This window comes from Gracilinanus agilis, chromosome 5, assembly GCF_016433145.1.
Source record: "Gracilinanus agilis isolate LMUSP501 chromosome 5, AgileGrace, whole genome shotgun sequence".
Lineage (NCBI taxonomy): Eukaryota > Metazoa > Chordata > Mammalia > Didelphimorphia > Didelphidae > Gracilinanus > Gracilinanus agilis.
Genome location: NC_058134.1, coordinates 150,673,586 through 150,693,505, shown reverse-complemented (window position 1 = coordinate 150,693,505; position 19,920 = coordinate 150,673,586). Strand labels below are relative to the sequence as shown.

Below are 19,920 nucleotides of genomic sequence, written 5' to 3'. Positions count from 1 at the left end.
TCCTTTAGTGCTGAGCCCACACACATGGTCAGCCAGAAACAGGCAGGCTTCTTGATATTTTTATATCCTGTATCCACGGCTTCTTGATATTTTTACCAAGCTCACAGCGTAGCATTTTGAGCAATAAGTTCTGCAATTCCCAGATTGAGATACCACCAATGCAATATTCTCTATTTACCAAATATGAAAGTCAAAAATCTACTGACTAGAGCATTTGAGTCATAACATAAGGCAGAAAAGATTACAGAAGAAACTCATTCTTATTCCCCAATTCTCCAAAGAATTCAAGTCCCTTTCAAGCTTGAAGGGTATTAAAATCTCATCCTAACCCCCCCACATCCACCCCACTCCTACCACCAGCATCTCAGAAGGAACACAGCTAGTTCATTCTACCCAGTGCTAAAAAGTTTAGGATTGAAGCTCTGAAAGTTTCCCCCTCAGGATGAGTTCATTGCTTGACCAGCATAGTGATTGATCCAGCTTTGATATCTAACACTTTTTCAGCATCCTCATTGCCTCTCCCTTCTCACTGGAGGACTAGAGGACCAAACAATAAATTCCTCCCATAATCTTTCTGTATAGAAGACTCAGAACTTGCCAGCTAACTTCCTTTGCCTTCGGCTGTTTCCATTGTTTTTCTTTTCCATTCATTTTCTGTCTGTTTGGTTTCAACTCCAGGAACATCATCATGTCTCCTCACTGGGTCACCTCTTAGCTTCCTTTTGTGTACTGTCTTTCTCTATTAGATTCTTAAGCTTCTTAAGTTCAGGGACTATCTTTTTCTTATTTGTACTCCTTCACACACACACACACACACACACACACTTTGCACAATGTTCTACTATTGATTGTATGGCAGAGTAGGAGCTGCAGAAGTTACTGAATCCAACCCTCAGAAGTCTCAGGATTCTGCCAGGAATCCTAGATGAGGGACACCATGACTATACCATTCTCCCAGACCCCCATCGACATAGACACACACACACACACACACACACACACACACACACACACACACACATCTCTGACAATTGCACTGTATAAAGAGCCCTTGTCTGATTCCTTGATTCCTCTCCCGTTCTGCAGCCAGACACACTTTTGGGAAGTATAGTCAAGAGAGATGCTCCCAATGAGAAATTATTTCTTGCCATAACAATTATGAGAAATGATATACTAAAGATACCTAATGCCTAATACATTCATGTTATGGAATTTTGCCAGGAATTCTCTGACATATTTAGCAGGCTTTGTGGTCTTTCCTTTTTGGAAAGTCAGAGTAGCCTTTGCCTTCTTTAGTCCCATTGCACCTCTCCCATTTTCCACAATTCAGTAAACATTTTTAAGTTCCTGTTATGGGCAAGACACAATCTTTTTAATGATCAATAGCAGTGGCTTAACATCATATTTGGCAGTTCTTTCAATATCTGATCATATAGGTTTTTTTAGGCTTGTTGACTTGAATTCATCATCTAACAGGAATTTAATTTAATGATTGCATAGCAGGCATTAGACTTTGGGTCTTAGGCTTGTTTCTAAATATCTTCTGCTTTTTCACATTGTAGACTTTAAAAATTTTTTTCACATGGGAGAGATAAAAAGATAAATAAAATTTTACATTTATGTGTAATCATCCATAAGCCGATATATGTAACCTCTTTGAGAACAGACACTTAATCTAGACAAGATGAATGAATATTTTCTATATATCATAGTGGCAACTAGGTGGCACAGTGGGTAGTGCCTGGCCTGGAGTCAGGAAGTTCCCAAGTTCAAATCTGGTCTCAGACACTTAATTGCTTTGTGACTCTGGGCAAGTAACTTAACCCTATTTGCCTCAGTTTCCTCATTTGTAAAATGAAGTGGAGAAGGAAATGTAAACCACTCTAATATCTTTGCCAAGAAAACCCCAAATGAGGTCACAGTTGGACATTAGCTGAAAAACAACTGAATGACAATGTATCACAGAGCTCTTTTATTCCCTAGACCATCTATATAATAATACCCAGTTCCCTGTGTGAAAATCTGAGCTTGGTGTACAGACAAAGCTCTCCCCCTACTCACCCTAAAGGATTATTGGAGCTATAAAAGATCAACAAAAACTTAAACATTGCCACCTATCAGTCCTTGATATGGACCACATATATCTGATATCTGCAAACTCAGATTGCTGATCAATAGATTGGCCAATAGCAGTACTAGTTTTTTCTTAAAGTGAATCAACAGGAAATAAACTGATTTGCAGTGATTCTAGCTTGATGTACAACTTCTCTCATAACACTGATCATTTAATGCAATTTTTAAAACCCTTACCTTCCATCTCAGAATCAATATTGTCTTTTGGTTCCAAGGCAGAAGAGTGGTAAGGGCAAGGCAATGGGAGTTAATTGACTTGCCCAGGGTCATACAACTTGGAAGTGTCTGAGGCCACGTTTGAACCCAGGACCTCCCATCTCTAGGTCAAACCACCTGGCTGCCCCCTGCATTTTTTTAAAGAATCCATTCACCCCACTATGAAGAACATTTTAGTTTTAAGAAATGTAATACTTTGGTCTGACTTGACTTATTAAAATATTGGTTATTTTTGTAAATACTATTTATTTATTGTGAGTTTTTTTCTATTTGTAGTATGTGCGGAAGCTTACAATCCAGATGAAGAAGAAGATGATGCAGAATCCAGGGTATGTAACATACTGCTAGAAGCATCTTTAAAATGTATATAAAGGGGGCAGCTGGGTGGCTCAGTGGATTGAGAGCCAGGCCTAGAGATGGGAGGTCCTGGGTTCAAATTTGGCCTCAGATATTTCCTACCTGTGTGACCCTACGCAAGTCACTTGACCCTCATTGCCTAGGCCTTACCACTCTTCTGCCTTGGAACCAATTCATAGTATTGATTCTAAGATGGAAGGTAAGGGTTTTAATAAACAAACAGAGACAGACAGACAGACAGATAAATAAATAAATAAATAAGTGGATGATCAGGCAAATAAATAAATACATTTGTATAAGATAGGGTGATAATAATTAATAGCAGGTAGAAAAGAATGCAGACTGGGACAGTTCTGACTCTTTTTTTCCCAGCAACTTTCTTTGCTAGCCTAGTAATTTTACTAAAATGTATTTCCTGTCCTGTTAGCCACTGACATGCTGTAGTACTAGGAAAGCTTTGCATGGCAGACCTAGAGGTCCTGAAGTTACTCAGCTCTAAAAATATCAAAAAGATGTGTGTATGTGTGTGTGTGTGTGTGTGGAGAGAGAGAGAGAGAGAGAGAGAGAGAGAGAGAGAGAGAGAGAGAGAGAGAGAGAGAAATTGTATTATATAAAAAATTCACTGCACAATTGGCTGATTTAGGAAACATTTCCAAAATAAGAAAATATCTGGGAAAAGCCCTCTATTTCTATTCCTTAATATACATATAAAGGTACAACATACCATGTAAACAAAAATTACCCAAATACACAAATGAAGATGAATAAATAAATGAAAAATTAATAAATAGATGTTTAAATAAATAAATGGCCAACTAAATACACAAATGAATGAACAAATTAAGCTTTGCGCTATTGGTTGCATACTAATTTTTCTCATGAGACTAATGGTTTTCATTAATTAAGGAAGAGATTTCTTATAAATCATTACATTTTTGGAGGAATGAACTTTCTTAGATAATATGAAGCAATTTTTTTTCTTTTAAAGAAAAGAAATTGCAAAACTAAAAGAAATATCAGTTCTTTTATGTGTAAATTCTAAAAAAGGACTTCTTTATTTGAACATTTCTACATTGCAGTAGTTTTTAAAATAACAATTAATATTGAGTAGTTGGGAAGGATAGGATTAATTTATACCTTATACCTTATAACCCTAAGTACCCAATGAACTTATACCTCACCCCTTGGCAACCATAGGTTTCTGGAAATATATTTGAAACGATATCCAAAAATCCATTGCTCAGAGGAGAAAAGAGAAATGAAGCACTTCAGAGGTGACCTTCTTATATACTTATGACACCTCATTTGGGTTATAGGTTATCACATCTTTTACTTTATCACATCTTCTACAAAGCCACGGGGCTTTGAATTATTCAGAGGAACCAAGAAAATCCCAGTTTCCCATTTCTAAATTTTTAAACCCTATCTAGCATTGGATGTTAGGATAGAGATATATAAGAAACTGGAATTTTCTTGGTACCTCTGAGGGTATGTATGTATATACACACACATACATATATGTACGCACATTCATGCAGGTATACATGCATATATACACATTTGCATATACATGTGCATGAATAAAGATATCCTACAAAAGAATGAAGATATACTTTAATTAATTAAGGCTTTGGATTGATAAGGTAGAATTATTCATTACACTCCATATAATGAAATTTCAGTGGGTAAGATTTAATGATCAATCAGGATCGATCTCAAAGCTGCTAAGTTTATATCCCTGAGAGTGTAACAGATTTGGCATATGCTCCTGCTAATATCTCATTTGAATATTAGAGAACCATAATTAAAAGATTTAGGCTTATTTCATTCTTCCTAATTTATACCAGTGGTTCCCAAACTTTTTTGGCCTGCCGCCCCCTTTCCAGAAAAAATATTACTGGAAATTTTTTTTTAAATTTTAATAGCAATTAATAGGAAAGATAAATGCACCTGTGGCTATCACCACCTCCCTGGATCTCTGCAGCACACACCAGGGGGCGGTGGCACCCACTTTGGGAATCACTGGTTTATACAATAAAAAGGTCCATTTAAAAGCCCTCTGACACATATGTATAGACTCATGCTGTAATATCATACTAATTCAGACTAGTTGCAAGTCATCATTGTGGAAAATCTACTCTGAATTAGTATAAAGTCTAAAAGACTATTTAAAAAATTTTTTCTTTTCCATGATATATAACAACACTAATTGACCAATAACAGTGTTCTTGGAGAGCCTAATAAAGGTGTTTTAGTTGATAATTTATTTTATGACATAATTATATGCAAGTAGTGATGGCAGAATGCTTATCAAACCTTCTTATAATTTGGCCAAAATGAAGTACATTTTTTCCAGCAAGCTTTTTTTCTTCCATAGAAAGAATACAAGTACATTATAGCTCAAATACTCAGAATTCTTAAAAATTCCAAAATTAGTAGCATCTGGGGTAATGACCTTTTTCTGTACTGTTAGAAAGTATTGCATGAAGAAAAAGCAGTATGTCTATTTTTAGAGATATAATATTACTTAGATTAAATAGTATTTCATCATTTCATGTCATCTTCAGATGACTCACCTAACAGTAGCTTCCTTTCAGAGATATCAGGGTTTTCTCTCTTTACTTCTTAAACCCAAAGCATTTCCGATCCATTCTGACATGACAGTGTGAAAGTGTGCTGCCTCTAATAGTCAAGTTCTTTAAAGGCTAAACATTCCTAGCTCATAGCAATGTCGTGTGAAGGAGCTGACCAAATTAGAAAAGTGGCCTTCCTCAAAAATAGAAAAAGGCAACAGTCAGCAATAATCACTTTCCTGTTTGATGGAATCCCTGATGCCGGTAAAGTTTTCTTTAAAGCAAATTTCTATTGATTGCAGTAATTTCCCATTAACTTAAATTATGAAATCATGTTTAATAGAAAAGTTAACCTCTAACTATAATAAATTCCCACTAAAAATAAACTTGACTTTTTTAAGACTATCTACATCATTGCTTAATTACTCAGCGGTTAGATATCTGGCAACTTCAGATAGCTGTAGCAGAGTGAAATTTGGCATTAAACTTTCCCTCCACCCATGAAACTTATACCTCCCACCGTCAAAACCTGTGCTCTGAAAGTAAGGAAGTAGCCCCTGAATAAGGGAGGGGGAAAAACTGCTAAGGAGTCAGAAACTCGAGAATTAGAATTTCAGTAGATTTCATGAGAAAATGAATAACACCCTGGAAGTACAATATGAGACATTAGGCTTATGACATTAAATGTTATGTTGATCAATATATGCCTATAATCCCATTAGATGTTAAATCGCTAATTAAAGGGGACTTGGAAAATGTTTTCTCTTGATGTTATGTTTGCAGAGATGACATCAGGATTATGAAATGATGAAATGATTGTAAGCTCCAAATTAAGGTCATACAAAATACCCTATCAGGAATTTGTGAAAGATTAACACACCCTATCAATAAATTGTGCAAATGAGTAGATACAAGTTCCATGGGTTCTGAAAGCTGGTGTTAAGCCATAAGTACTTCCAGCACTGATGAAGAAGACATTTTCTTTTTATTTTTTATTTATTTATTTATTAAACCCTTATCTTCTGTCTTGGAGCCAATACTCCAAGGCAGAAGAGTGGTAAGGGCTAGGCAATGGGGGTCAAGTGACTTGCCCAGGGTCACATAGCTAGGAAGTGTCTGAGGTCAAATTTGAACCCAGGACCTCCCATCTCTAGACTTGGTTCTCAATCCATTGAGCTACCCAGCTGCCCCAAGAAGGCATTTTCTTGAAGAAGAAAATAACCATTTCAGAGAAGTTGCTTTGGTCTTCAATACTTAATTTTTCAAAAAGGCACCTATATTATACTTCTCAGGGTTTCTGTGTAGTTATAGATCCTTTCTGTCAATTTTCTCATAAATGTGGGAAATGACCCTATTATACAAATAAATCAAATAAATCAAAAGATTTTCAGAGAAAATGTCTTCTAGGACAATCCCTGGGGTTAACGCTTATTCTACCTTGAGTCTTATTTCATCTTCATTTATAACATAATTACTAATGCTTTTAATTCATCAAGAAATGCTCAGTTTTGTTCATTTTTAGAAGTCGGTGCAGCTTTTAATACATTTTGTGAAGATTTTTGTTTTTGAAATAGAATAACCTTAGAATAAAAGTCAAATAACCTCCAGTTATCTGGAAAATGATTTTCATTTTCTAGTAATACCAGATAATTAAGGTATTACAGTATTTAAAGAAAAATAATGTTACTAACAATGCATGAATAATACTAATGTATTCAGTCAGAATAAATCCACCACACATAAAATATGGTATTAATTCTCCCTAAAGCTTTATTATTTCAATTATCAACCTTACATATTATTATTTCTTTTCCCTTCTAAGGATAATCTCTGTGCATTTTAATTAATTTTAATATTCAAAAATGGGTGGACCCTACAGTGATTTGCCTTTGTTCCTGACTTTCCTAAGGATGGTTCTGTCTGCTGATATATATATATGTATATATATATATAGTTATCTAGCAATCAGACAACTATTTTCAGACCAACATAATCTAGTCAATAACTGATAGTGATCAGCAAATAAACTGTGCTTCTTTAAACCTTATATCAGCCACTTAGAGTTTGTTGAACTGATGGCTGATGACCCCATTAGGAACTATAACTACATAGAAATTAGTATTGGTAAACCTGTGGTAAGTGATAAGTCCTTTTATCTTAGAGTTTAGTGATCTGACAAAAATAGTACTGGGAGCCAGGCACTGGTCAGAAGCAGTCTTGAAACATAATAGACTGAAATAATGACAAGTAACTCTCAAGTTCTCTCAGTTTTTATTTTACATTCTTTATTTTTTTTTAAACCCTTACCTTCCATCTTGGAATCAATACTGTGTATTGACTCCAAGGCAGAAGAGTGGTAAGGGCTAGGCAATGGGGGTCAAGTGACTTGCCCAGGGTCACACAGCTAGGAAGTATCTGAGGTCAGATTTTGCATATTCTTTAAAGAAAAAATATGACATTCCTTTAATTAAAATTCTGTTCAATTAATTCAATTGAGAGTTAGTGAGAGCAGTAGAACTATGTTCAAGATGAGAAAGAGAGAGAGAGAGAGAGAGAGAGAGAGAGAGAGAGAGAGAGAGAGATAACTTACTGAATTTGGAATAGAAAGTTTATTTTAGTTTACATGGCTTAGTTATTACTTCTCAAACCATACAGAATGTTTTATTTAATGAATAAGCAACTAGAACTACCTTTTATTATATACTTACATTTATAGTCTTGAATATTTAGCATCTAGTTTGACTGAGGAAAATATTTTGCACAGGGCAGTTTAATTTTTCCAAATAAGAGCAGGAAAGGTAAAAAATATTTAAATCTCTTCAAAAATAGGGTCACATTAAACTTTCACTGACCAGCACTCTCTCATCTGCAGTCTTTAAAAGCTACACTTATTTCCTAAAAATGTCCTACATGGTTCATAATCATCACTACTTATGACATTGGTCAATTTTACTATAAGGATTTTTTTTCTCTTTGAAGAGTCAGGATCTATGCAAATCTGTAAATTTAATTAATTTATTTATCTACATGCATATCATTAAATAATTCTTTATTGATAAATAATTTTAGGTAGCCTGTTTTTGATTGCTTAGACTATATGGCATATTGGATGAAGTCAAAGAAATCTCATCCTTTGCTGACAGCATTTGGATTTTTCTTAATCTATTAATTCATAGTTGAATAAAAGAAAGTGTTTCCATGTAGCTCAAAAAACTGACCTATAAACTTGATTGCCCTGAATACTGTTTGCCAATACATCCTATAGTTAAATACTTTATCAAAATGGAGAGAAGACTGGAATCCTTTCTGAATCATTGCAACCTTCTAGTTTACATATGGGTCAGTAGTTGACATTATTTAGTACTTATAATGGAAACACTGCCTTCCCTAAACCCACTTATCAACTGAAAAAAAAAATCTTAATAGTGAATGGTTCCCTGCTTCTCTTTTTCTTTTTTTTTTATCATTGTGGAATTAAGGGAGTTGATTAAGTCTTGAGTTCCACAAGGAGAGTTTGAAGAAACCTTATCCATGGATCTGGGTTCTGTTGGCTAAGTGGAAAGTAAGATATATCCAGGTCTTTGATTTCATTGTAGCAATGCTGCTGGCGTGGATGAGATTTCTCCAGTTCAAAAAGTCATCTCCATTTATAGAGATTAGAAGTGTGTCCAAGCTTGAGGGTTCACCCATCTATAATTGAACTTTCCTGCAGAGAATTTGCTCACCTCCAAAAAAAGAATTATTTTTGTTTGTAATTGAAGGGATTATATATGATATATGCCTATATATATTATGTGCCTTCTTGGGGGGAAAAGGAGGTGTGGAAGGAAAGGGAGTGAAATGAGACAGGTTTTTTTTTAACATAGCTAATATGAGAATTTGTTTCTCTTAGATGCGCATATTTATGATTTGTTACATAATACATATCATATATGTATCATGTTAAATACTATATTGTCTTATATAGATAAATAGGCATGCTTGAAAAACAAAAACAATTCTTGGGAGTACGAATTCATTGGAGGAAAAGCAAGTACATTCTCTAGAAGTACAATTTGACTGCCAAAAATAGATCTCCTTTTGAATGTTTTCCTACTTAACCAAGATCTCTAAATGAAGCAGATTTAAAATGTAATTAATTTACAAAAAAAAAAGGTCAACAACTCTGAAAATGAAGGCTTGCAGAGGCGAATTGGACTGTTCTTCCATTTAGCAATATATATCTGGCTTGATGTGTTGGTATTTTTTTTTTACTTATTAGTCATCTGAACGAGTCCTCTGTTATATATTTTAGTTTTTTATCTCTGATTATATCCCTTAAAATGCTTATAATTCCCTGTTCCTATACAAGATTCTCAGCATTGTTGATTTTCTGATGTGGAATTTGAGCCTGACAATGGCTTCTGAAGGGTTAACAGGGTGAAGAGTTGAATCAACTCTAAAACTTTACAGTCTTTTAGATTTTTCAGCATTTACGACACAATTCCATTTTCTGAGGCCTACAGGACAATGTCTCCTTTTATATGTTTCATATCATTGTTATTTTTTAGATTATACACCCGAAGACAGATGATCAAAGAAATAGGTTACAAGAGGCTTGCAAAGACATCCTTCTTTTTAAAAACCTGGATCCGGTAAGAGAAATCTTAATAACATGATTTTTCAATGCTGGTAACAATAATTATATTGTAATTATAGATTGCTGCTTTGTAAAAGATGTCTGTCTGAAAAGATAACGATGTAATTGACTTTAAATAGGAGGATCCATTGCTTACTTAGGGAAAGGTTTCTGAAAACTCTTTGGCCCTATGCATTAGGTACTAAAAAATTATTCAGTGTAAGAGCTGTGTGTCTCTGAGAATGTCTCCTCAGACTTCCTAGAATTTTACTAGATTATTTCAATTTACTGAGTCATAAATTTTGCTTAAATTGTGGCAAACATACCTGTAGGGGAGGAAAGAACTGCTTATTGATGTAATTACTTTGTTTTTAATGCAGAAAATGATTAAGTCCTCAGAAGTCCTTATCCAAATGTTTGGTTCAAACCTTTATGTCCTTTAATATGAAAGGGAAAGGTTATGATGCTAAGTACCTTGTGAACAATTGTCAAGTCTGATTTTATGAACAGATGAGACCTCACTCCACATTGGATCAAGTTTTAGTTTGTCTTTGTTTTAATGCCCCCTTTATTCTTACTTTTAATATCCCCTTTGTTTAGCAATTCAATTAATTCCTAAGCTATTTCCCAAGTACCCACTGTGTATTCAGTGTCTGAGTTGCTAAGAAGTAATGTACACAAAACATAGACTACATAGAATCCTTGTCCCTGAGGATACTACAGCCTAAGAAGTAGATATGACACAAATATAGATAACCGTACTAAAATACTGATTACATTAAGTGCATTAGAAGAGTAGAAAACAAAGGGCTCTGCCACGCTGTTAAATTATGTTGAATTAATGCTCTCTCCTTTAACATTGCTGTTATTTGCCTGTTTTGTTTTTTTCTCTTGATATCAGCTGATCACATGCCATGATAACAAATGTCAAAGAAGAACCAAAAAAAATAATTTTCAGCCTCTCATGTTTTGCCTCAGGCTTGTAATTGGTCAACAAGCCTTATTAACTTCTCATTATATGCCAGGGATTGAGCTAAACTCTGGGGTTAGGAAGAAAGACAGAAGCCCCAAAGCCTGGGTCTCTGCCCTCAAGGAGTTCACATTCTAATAGAGGTGACAATAGGTACATACAAGATAGATATCTCATAAATGGAAGGTAATCTCTAAGGGAAGACAAGAGTTTAGGGGGAGCAGGGAGAGAAGGACTGAGGAAAGCCTCCTGTTTGAATGCGAGCTGATTCTTCAGAGACTTCAAGGAGGTCAGGAGAGTGAGCATTCTTGAGCACTGACAGGCACCGAGTCAGAAACTGGAGTGTCAAGTTAGAGTAATAACAGGAAAGCCGATGTTACTGGATTGTAAAGGGCAAAGAAAGTATAAGACTGAAAAGAGAAGTAGGGCTCAGTTGTGAAGGGCTTTAAATATCAGACAGAGGCTTTTATATTTGAGCCTGGAGGTAATAAGAGGCCAATGAAGGTTATTAAGTGAGAGGGCAATGGCTGACATGGTCAGACTTGCACATTAGGGAAATAATTTTGACAACTGATTGGAAAATGGATTGGAGTAGAGAAAGACTTGAGTACAAGATCAACCAGAAGACTATCGCAACAGTCTAGGAGTGAGATGATGAAGACAAGGTGGCAGTTCTTTCACTAAAGAGAAGGGAAAATATATGGCAGATGTTGTGAAGGTAGAAATGGCAAGACTTGAAAACAAATTGGATATCAATCAGTCAATAAAGATTCATTAAGTTCTTTCTCTGCGCCAGGCACTGTGCTGAATGCTCGAGGATACAAAAATGGCAAAAAGTAGTCCCTGTCCTCAAGATGCTTACAAAATAATGGGGAAGACAATATACAAACAAATATATACAAAGCAATACAAAACAGAATAAATAAGAAATGATTTGCAGAAGGGTGGCACGAGAATTAAGAGAGGTTGGAAAAGGCTCATATAGAGTTAGTGCAGGTTGGCAGGTTAAATAAGATGCCAGTGTTTCTGGGAGGATAGTAGTGCTAGACAACCTTTAAGGGTCCATACAGCTCTCTATATATGGTCTACTATATAGTCTGCTTATGATGGAGATAACTCTTGAGCTGGGTTTTAGTTCAAAACAGGTAAAAGTTGTGGATTCACAAGTTACTGGCCCCTGTAGCAGTGTGCCAAGTGCTGTATAGACAAAGATAAAAGGGAAATCATCTCTGACCTCAGAAAGCTGCTATTCTGATGAAAGAGAAAATCCAGGGTAATTTTGAGGGGAAGTACAGTAGTAACTGGGTGGGGGATTAGAAAAGGAGTTGGATAGAAAGTGGATCTTATGGTGAGTTTTTGATGTTATCAGGGATTCAGGATATAAGGTGTTAAAGGGAACAGACTGAACAGGATCACAAAGGTTGGGAGATAGGAAGAGAAGGATAACTAGGCTAGAAACAAAGTAAGAGACTAGGTCATGAAGAGTTCTAAAATGTTAAGCAAAGGAGTTTATATTTGATTATAGATGTAGTTGGGAGCCACTAGTGTTTAATGAGAAGAGCTCATCTCAACTTGATCCCAATCTGTCTTTCCACCCTCATCTATTATTCCCCTCCCATTGTCTGGGATCCACCTTCTCTCTGTTTCTCACACATTCTGTTGTTCAGTCATTAGGATTTTCTAGGCAAAGATACTGGAGTGGTTTGCCATTTCCTTCTCCAGCCTGTTTTACAGATGAGGAAAGTAAGAGAGTCTGGAGTAAAGTGACTTCCCAGGATTACACAGCTAGGTGTCTGAGACAATATTTGATCTCAAGTCTTCCTAACTTCATGCCCAGCACTCTACCCACTGTGCCACCTAGCTGCCATACTCTTACATCTTATTCATACTTCATTCTGCCTCCTCACTTCTGCCTTATAGAACCCCTATCTTCCTTGAATATGTAACTCAAGCTGAGTGACTTTGGTTAAGTTACTTAACCCCATTTGCCTTGCCTTTAGCCTCTCTTCTGCCTTGGAACTAATATTTGTAGTGAGTGACTAAATAAGTCACTACTAAAGTGGGGAAAGAGGGTGCCACAACAGTTATTTGGTAAAATGGGATTGGGTTGTCAGTTAGGTGAATAAAATGACTAAAGGGGACTGGAAAGGGTAACTGAATAACCACAGGTAATAACACTTATCTGGGGATAACATATAACAGAATAATAACCAGGGAAAGTAACTTCAATACACAGTGGTTCAATGTGTCAACCTAGTATCTGGGAAAAGACATACATGGGCAGGATTGTAATAACTAAACTGTTTAATGAATAAGTGGGATGGGGAATGAATGGAATTAGGTAAACTGCCACTAATCTATAAATCTCCCCCCAGGGGTAAAGGGATGGATCAAACTACTCTATAGGCTATAATCTATCTGCAGACTGCTAAGGGCAAGGTCTTGCTGGGAAACAGGGGATCTCACAAAGATATCCAGTGATGTTTTCCTCAAAAGCTGGTAAAAGAGACAGGATACACAGCAAGTTGAATCCAATTGTGAAGAGAAGAAGATGGGATGGTCTTTTGTGTCCACCACAAAAGGCAAATCAAATCCACTTCTCTACTTTACTACTTCACTGGGAAGCTTGATAGGAGATATTACACAGTCCAAGGTCCAAGGAAACAGCTTGAAAAATGAGATGTCTGACCAAAGCCACCATTAGACCAGCTTTCAACATCCAGCTTCAAAACTGTCAGTGTCCCTGTGAGTCTACTCCCAAGGTTCTAAATTCCCCTGTCAGTCAAGTCTGCTCTGCTAACTCAAATCTTTATTTCTCTACAAATACTTAATATCAATTTTAAGTCAGAAGATAAGGGTTTTTCTTTAAAAAAAAATAAAATGTAGCTAGAGTACCAAATTCTACTTGAAGTCTTTCCTGAACCCCTCAATTGCTAATACCTTCTCTCCTTAACCATTTTGTGTTTTCCTTTCCATTTATTATGTTTTTATATAGTATATATACATATATATATTTATATAGTAAGTACCTATACTTACTGACTCCCTTGTTATAATGTAAGCCCTTTGAGAGTAGGAATTGTTTCAGGATTGATATTTAAATCCTCAATGCCTAACCCAATGTGTGCATTACACAAAATCAGCAATTAAAAATGACTTATTGATTGATTAACCTATAATTCAGGAAAATCACTTTGGCAGATACATAGAGGCTGGATTGGAATGGAGAGAGGACTGAAATAAAGATACCAAATGAAGGTTACTGCAATAGTTCCAGCAGCTATGCATTACAGTCAGTGGGGTACTGGGCCTGAAGTCCAAAAGAAAAGAGTTCAAATCCAGCCCCAGATACTTATTAGCCATGTGAACTTGAGTAAATGACCTTATTTCTATTTGCTTCCATTTCCTCAAAAACCTGAGTGAAGTTTTTTGTGAAGATGTTGTAAAGATAAAATGATAAATATTTGTAAAGTGTTTAGCACAGTGCCTGGCATGTAGTAAACACTTTGTAAATGCTAGCTATTATTATTTCAGCACAAGATGATGAGAGCCTAAACTATGGTGGTATAGTATAGCTGGGTGGATGGAGGGAAGGGTACATATATTCAAGATGTTGTGAATATAGAAATAACTAGATTTGGCAGCATGCGATATGAGTGTGAAGTGAGGAGTCAGGGATGATACTGGGGTTCATGAACATGGGTAACTGGGTTTATAACCTTGATGATAATAATGAAGCTTGGTAGAGAGGTGGGTTTAGGAAAGAGAAGGGTTAGATAATGAGTTCTGTTTTGAACACTGTTGAGTTTGAGATGTCTGAGATATTCAGTTAGAAATATCTGTTAGATAACGGACTTCTCTACTAGCAGCAATGCAAGGATCCAGAGCAAGGCTGAGGGACTTATGAGAAAGAAAACTAGCCACATACAGAGGAAGAACTGTGGGAGGAGAAACACAGAAGAAAAACAGCTGCTTGAACACATGGGCTGATGGGGATATTATTGGGGATGTAGACACTAAACGATAACTCTAGTCCAACTATCAATAATATGGAATTACGTCTTAATCAATGATACATGTAAAACTCAGTGGGATTGTGCATCGGCTATGGGGGAGGGGATTTGGTGGGGTTTGGGGGAGAGGGAAAGAACATGAAACATGTGCTCAGCTTGGCACTAAAAAGACAGAAAATGTCTGGCTATTGAGATCTAAAGATCATTGGAATAGAGATGATAATGGAATACACATAAGCTGATGGTGGCATCACCAAGTGAAATAACGTAAAGTAGGTCTAAAGCAGAATCCTAGTTTAATTAGTTAATAGAAGAGACATGGATGATGAATGAGCAACTAAATTAAAGAGTCAAAAGAAAACAATGTCAAGAAAACTCAGAGAGAAGAGAGTATCTAGCAGGAAAGGATTTTCAATAGTGTGAAATGCTGCAGAGAGATCATGAATATTAAGGATTGAGGAAAATTATTAGGCAGTCAATTAAAAAAAAATTAAAAGACCTTTGGTAACTTTAGAGAGAACAGCTTCAGCTGAATGCTGATATCAGAAGCTAGAATTTCAGCATGGGCTAAGGGGGGTTAGTGAGGTTTGGGGAGAGGGAAAGAACATGAAACATGTAACTATGGGAAAATACTCAAAATAAAAATACAAAAATATAAAAAAAGAAGCTAGAATTTCAGAGAGGCAAGAGAGAATGAGACTAAAAGAAGAGAAAACAATTGTAGATAGCCTTCTCAAGGATTTTAGCCATAAGAGGAAAGCAAGATATATAGTACAACAGCCACCAGGAATAGTGGAAAGCAGAGACAGTTGTTTTAAGATAGAAATAAGACTCTGATGTGTTTGTAGACAGCAGGAAATAAAAAATTAGATGAGGAGGTACTGAAGATTAAAGAGAGGAGGCAATCTGATAGAGAAGATGTGAAAGTATAAGATGAAAGACACATGGACTTGAACTTGGTGAAGGGAAAGGCTGCCTCCTCATCAGACTTTTCAAGAAAAGAGGAAATAGTTGGAGGAGATATAAAGGGGTTTTGAGATGAAGAAGGGCTGTCATATGGAACATATGTCATATGGGATAGAAAAGGGAAGTTCGAAGGAGTTAGCCTACTTTTTTTTTTCAATAAAGTATGAGGCAAGGACCTAATATGAGAGGGTGGAGGAGGAGGTGCTGTGAAAGCCTTGAGAAGAAAAAAGATTTGAAACAGTCATTGTGGAGAGTGACATAGAGAATCAATTAAGGAGAAGCAAAAAGATTGCAGTAAGAGCCTAGTTGAGATTAGATAACTTAAATTTGTAGTGGACTCAGCCAGTGAGTTTCATAATTTCATTTACTTCCTTTCACCATCCCCTAAGTAGGAGCAGAAAAAGCAGATAGCATAAGTGATAATAAGACAAGGGTACAAGTAATTTGAGAGTCAAGAATAGTGTAGAGTTGAACTGGTTCAGTAAGGGGTTGAGATTGGAAAGGAAAGAGGGAGTAGTCAGAGTAGGGATGACGACCCAGTAAAGCACTAAAAGCTTTTGGCTCAAGATGAGGACAAAGAATAGGCTTAGAAGAATAAGGCATAAGAAAAACTAGAATAAAAAGTGATTATAATTAGATAAAGTCCCAAGTTCTTGATCATGAAAGTGAACCATATGTAGGTGCTGACAAAGTCAAAAGTGTTGACCATTCCATGAATATCTGAGGTGAAGTTGAAAAGGAAGTTGAAGAGATTTAAAAAAGAAAAAAAAAAACTGGGAGGTTTGAGTGTAGGCGGGATCATTAGCGTAACACACTTGAGGATGTCCATTAATTGGGGAATGTTTGGACAAGTTATAGTATAAAGCAGTGATTCCCAAAGTGGGTGCTACCGCCCCCTGGTGGGTGCTGCAGCAATCCAGGGGCGCGGTGATGGCCACAGGTGCATTTATCTTTCCTGTTAATTGCTATTAAAATTTTTTAAAAATTAATTTCCAGGGGGCTAAGTAATGTTTTTTTCTGGAAAGGGAGCAGTAGGCCAAAAAAGTTTGGGAACCACTGGTATAGAGTTTCAATAGAGTACTATTACACTTTAAGGAATGGTAAACAGGATGTGTTCAGAAAAACCTGGAAAGATTTAAATGAATTGATACAAAGTGAAGTGAACAGAACCAGGAGAACAATGTATACAGTAACAGAAATATTGTATGATGGTCAACTAATTATTAACCTTAATGCAAGGTTCTATTGTGATTAAAATTCTCTGGAGCCTATATCTTAATTTATAATTATTTATTAAGCAATAAAAAGTAGGCCAGAGGAAGGGAAGGCATCAGCCATGTGTGCCTAACTATTCCCTTTTAAGAGCCAGAGACTGTATACCTCCTCCATCTGTATTCCCCAGAAAAAAAAAAAAAAAACTTCCTTCTGGTACAATCATTTAGGCTCTTCTTGACTCCCTTTCCCAAGCCTCTCTGATTAGCAGACTCTGACCTCACTATGGACAACAAGTGGGTCTTCCAGAAGTCAGAAGAACTTTAGAATGGTTGCACAGTGCACATGTCTACTTTTCTCTACACCACTTTCATGAGAAGCTTATTTACAGATAAATTAAAAAAAAAAACTTTGTCTCCACTCTTATTCAGAAAGGGGATGGGGAAAGAAACATGTTATGGCTTCAGCTTTAAGTTTAAACTTGTTTTTCCCCTTTAAAATCAAAGGGTTGTCTTGTGGTAACAAAAAAGGGGTACAGGCTAATGTTTAATTTCCATAGTTCCAAGATAACCCCAAAGGACTCATGATTTTAAAAAATGCTACCCACAGACATGGAATGAACTTCTGGAACTCAAATGTAGATCAAGGCATACCACTTTTCATTTTATTTTCTTCATGAGTTTTTTTCTGGTATGTGTGATATGTACCTTCTTTCATGGCATGAGGAGTAAGGAAATATATTTGGCATGACAGCACTAGTATAATCTGTATTGAACTATTTACTTAAGAAAAGAATAAAGAGAGAAACAGAATCTGGATAGCAAAATATCAGATATCGATTGTTAAAATTTGTAATTGAAAATGTAATTGAAATAAAATATGTCATTGAAAAATGAAAAATCAAACAGAAAATAACTGAATTCAAACAAAATATTTATTGAGTATCTACAAAAAAATAATAATGCAGTTGAGGGAGTAACAATATTGAAGTGCCCCCAAAAGGTTAGAAGTTGGTGTAGTTAAGGAAACTGTTAACTAGGCATTGATGCCATTCAAAAAGGATGGAGAATGTTATGGTATGTCAGTAGATAAATGTTATCAGTAGATAAAAACTGTCAGGATCAGTACTGGGTGAAAAGTCAGGATAGAGTGAAAAGGATGGAGAATGTTATGGTATGTCAGTAGATGAATGTTATCAGTAGATAAAAACTATCAGGATCAGTACTGGGTGAAAAGTCAGGATAGAGTGAATTCCAGTTGAGGAGATATTTCTGAGTGGTGACCATAGAAGAATCTGATAGTGGCAGTATCTCTAAGTCTTATGAATCAGTGGCGTGAGAAGGTACAGAGACTTCCTTTCTGTGTGACCCTAGGTAAGTCACTTAAACCCAATTATCTACCCCTTAACATTTTTCCACCTTGGAACTGATCATTTGTAGTGATTCCAAGACAGAGGGTAAGATTTTGAAAAATAAATAAAATGAATTGAAGTTTATAATTATATAAGGTGAGTTCCAAAGGGACCCAGTGGAAGCAAAAGGAAGATATGAAGTGAGCCATTGAAAATAGTAGGATTAATGTAGATGGGGATAAGAAAAGAGGTAGCAGGGATGAAAAGAGGACTTTGTTCTTTTTAGCATCAAAGAAATGGAGGAGAGTAAGAGGCTCAGGAGAACAAGAAGCTCTGCCTGAAGGAAAAGGCCTATTAGGTTACATGATCATAGATTTAGTGCTGAAGATACCTTAAAGATCATTTTACAAATGATGAAACTGAGGCCCAAAGCTGACATTTTCTCAAGGGTCCCAAATAACTTAATGACAAAGCCAGCACTTAACCCTATAGCCACTGACTTCAGACTCAGTACTTTTCCCATTGCACTACTATAAATGAATTATAAGGAACTAAGTCCTAACATATTACTGGATAATTGCCCTTCTAACCTTTCTGAAATGTGAATTAAGAATAAAGTTAAGTTAGAAAATAGGTTGAATTATTCTTTTGTTTTAGCATGCATGTATACTTATATATTTATACTCTTGATTTGTAATTAAATGATTACCTGAAGGAAGAATTTACTTTTTTTTTTATCTGTGTCCAAAATGAAAGGCTTATTTGTGGTTCTATTAAAACCCATATGAATAGTGTATAACTAGAACCCTAAAGCCATCTTAGATCTGGGGAAATAGAAGACTGGATTAGTTCTATTTGGAGTGGACCTGGTCACCTGGTCATCTTTGGCATAAAAGAACCCTCAGGGACCAGACTGATTTTACAACATTTGGGGGATTTATATTATTTCTAAGGCCAATCCATCCTTTCAATGTGGAGCTAGTTTCTCCTTTTTGCACCCAAATAGCACCAAAGCCATTCAGAAGAGAGGATATAGCCAGCTTTAGAGGCAAATAAAGTAATAAGGCAGATATCACATGAGTAGTCTCTCTTAGGATGATCATACTCAGTAAATCAGTGGAACTTTCTCCAGGAATCAAAGCCAAAAAGTTCAGCAAGAGAAAATGCTTTGTTGGTTCCAGACATAAAAGTATTCTTTCTTATTTAGTATTTCACTTTTATATTTCCTTTGATTTCCTCTTGATTGAAATTGTTGATTAAAGTCTTTTTTTAAGGAACTAATCTGTGGTACAATCAGACACTAAACCATTTAAATGCTGTAGTGTTGTCACCATCGGCAACATCAGGCAGAGTTGAATGTCAGTTTGACTTTTCTAATATGCAGCTTGTTCTGTTCCAGCTGTTAAATTAATTGAATCTTCCTTGCCATTGTAATTATTTTAAATGCTTTAAAAGAGAAAAGTATTTGAACATTTGGAGCAATACAAAAAAGATACTTAAGGTCTCTTTCA

General features: G+C 35.9%; 1 protein-coding gene across 1 annotated transcript in view; it reads left to right on the top strand.

Annotated features, from left to right (window-relative positions):
* The window catches only part of PRKAR2B (protein kinase cAMP-dependent type II regulatory subunit beta), a 133,789-nt gene that overhangs the window by 83,476 nt on the left and 30,393 nt on the right, over positions 1-19,920 (top strand). Inside the window, exons 3-4 of the mRNA XM_044679047.1 lie at positions 2,626-2,678; positions 9,830-9,913. Of these exons, the coding sequence (XP_044534982.1) occupies positions 2,626-2,678; positions 9,830-9,913 (137 nt within the window). The remainder of the gene's footprint in view (positions 1-2,625; positions 2,679-9,829; positions 9,914-19,920) is intronic.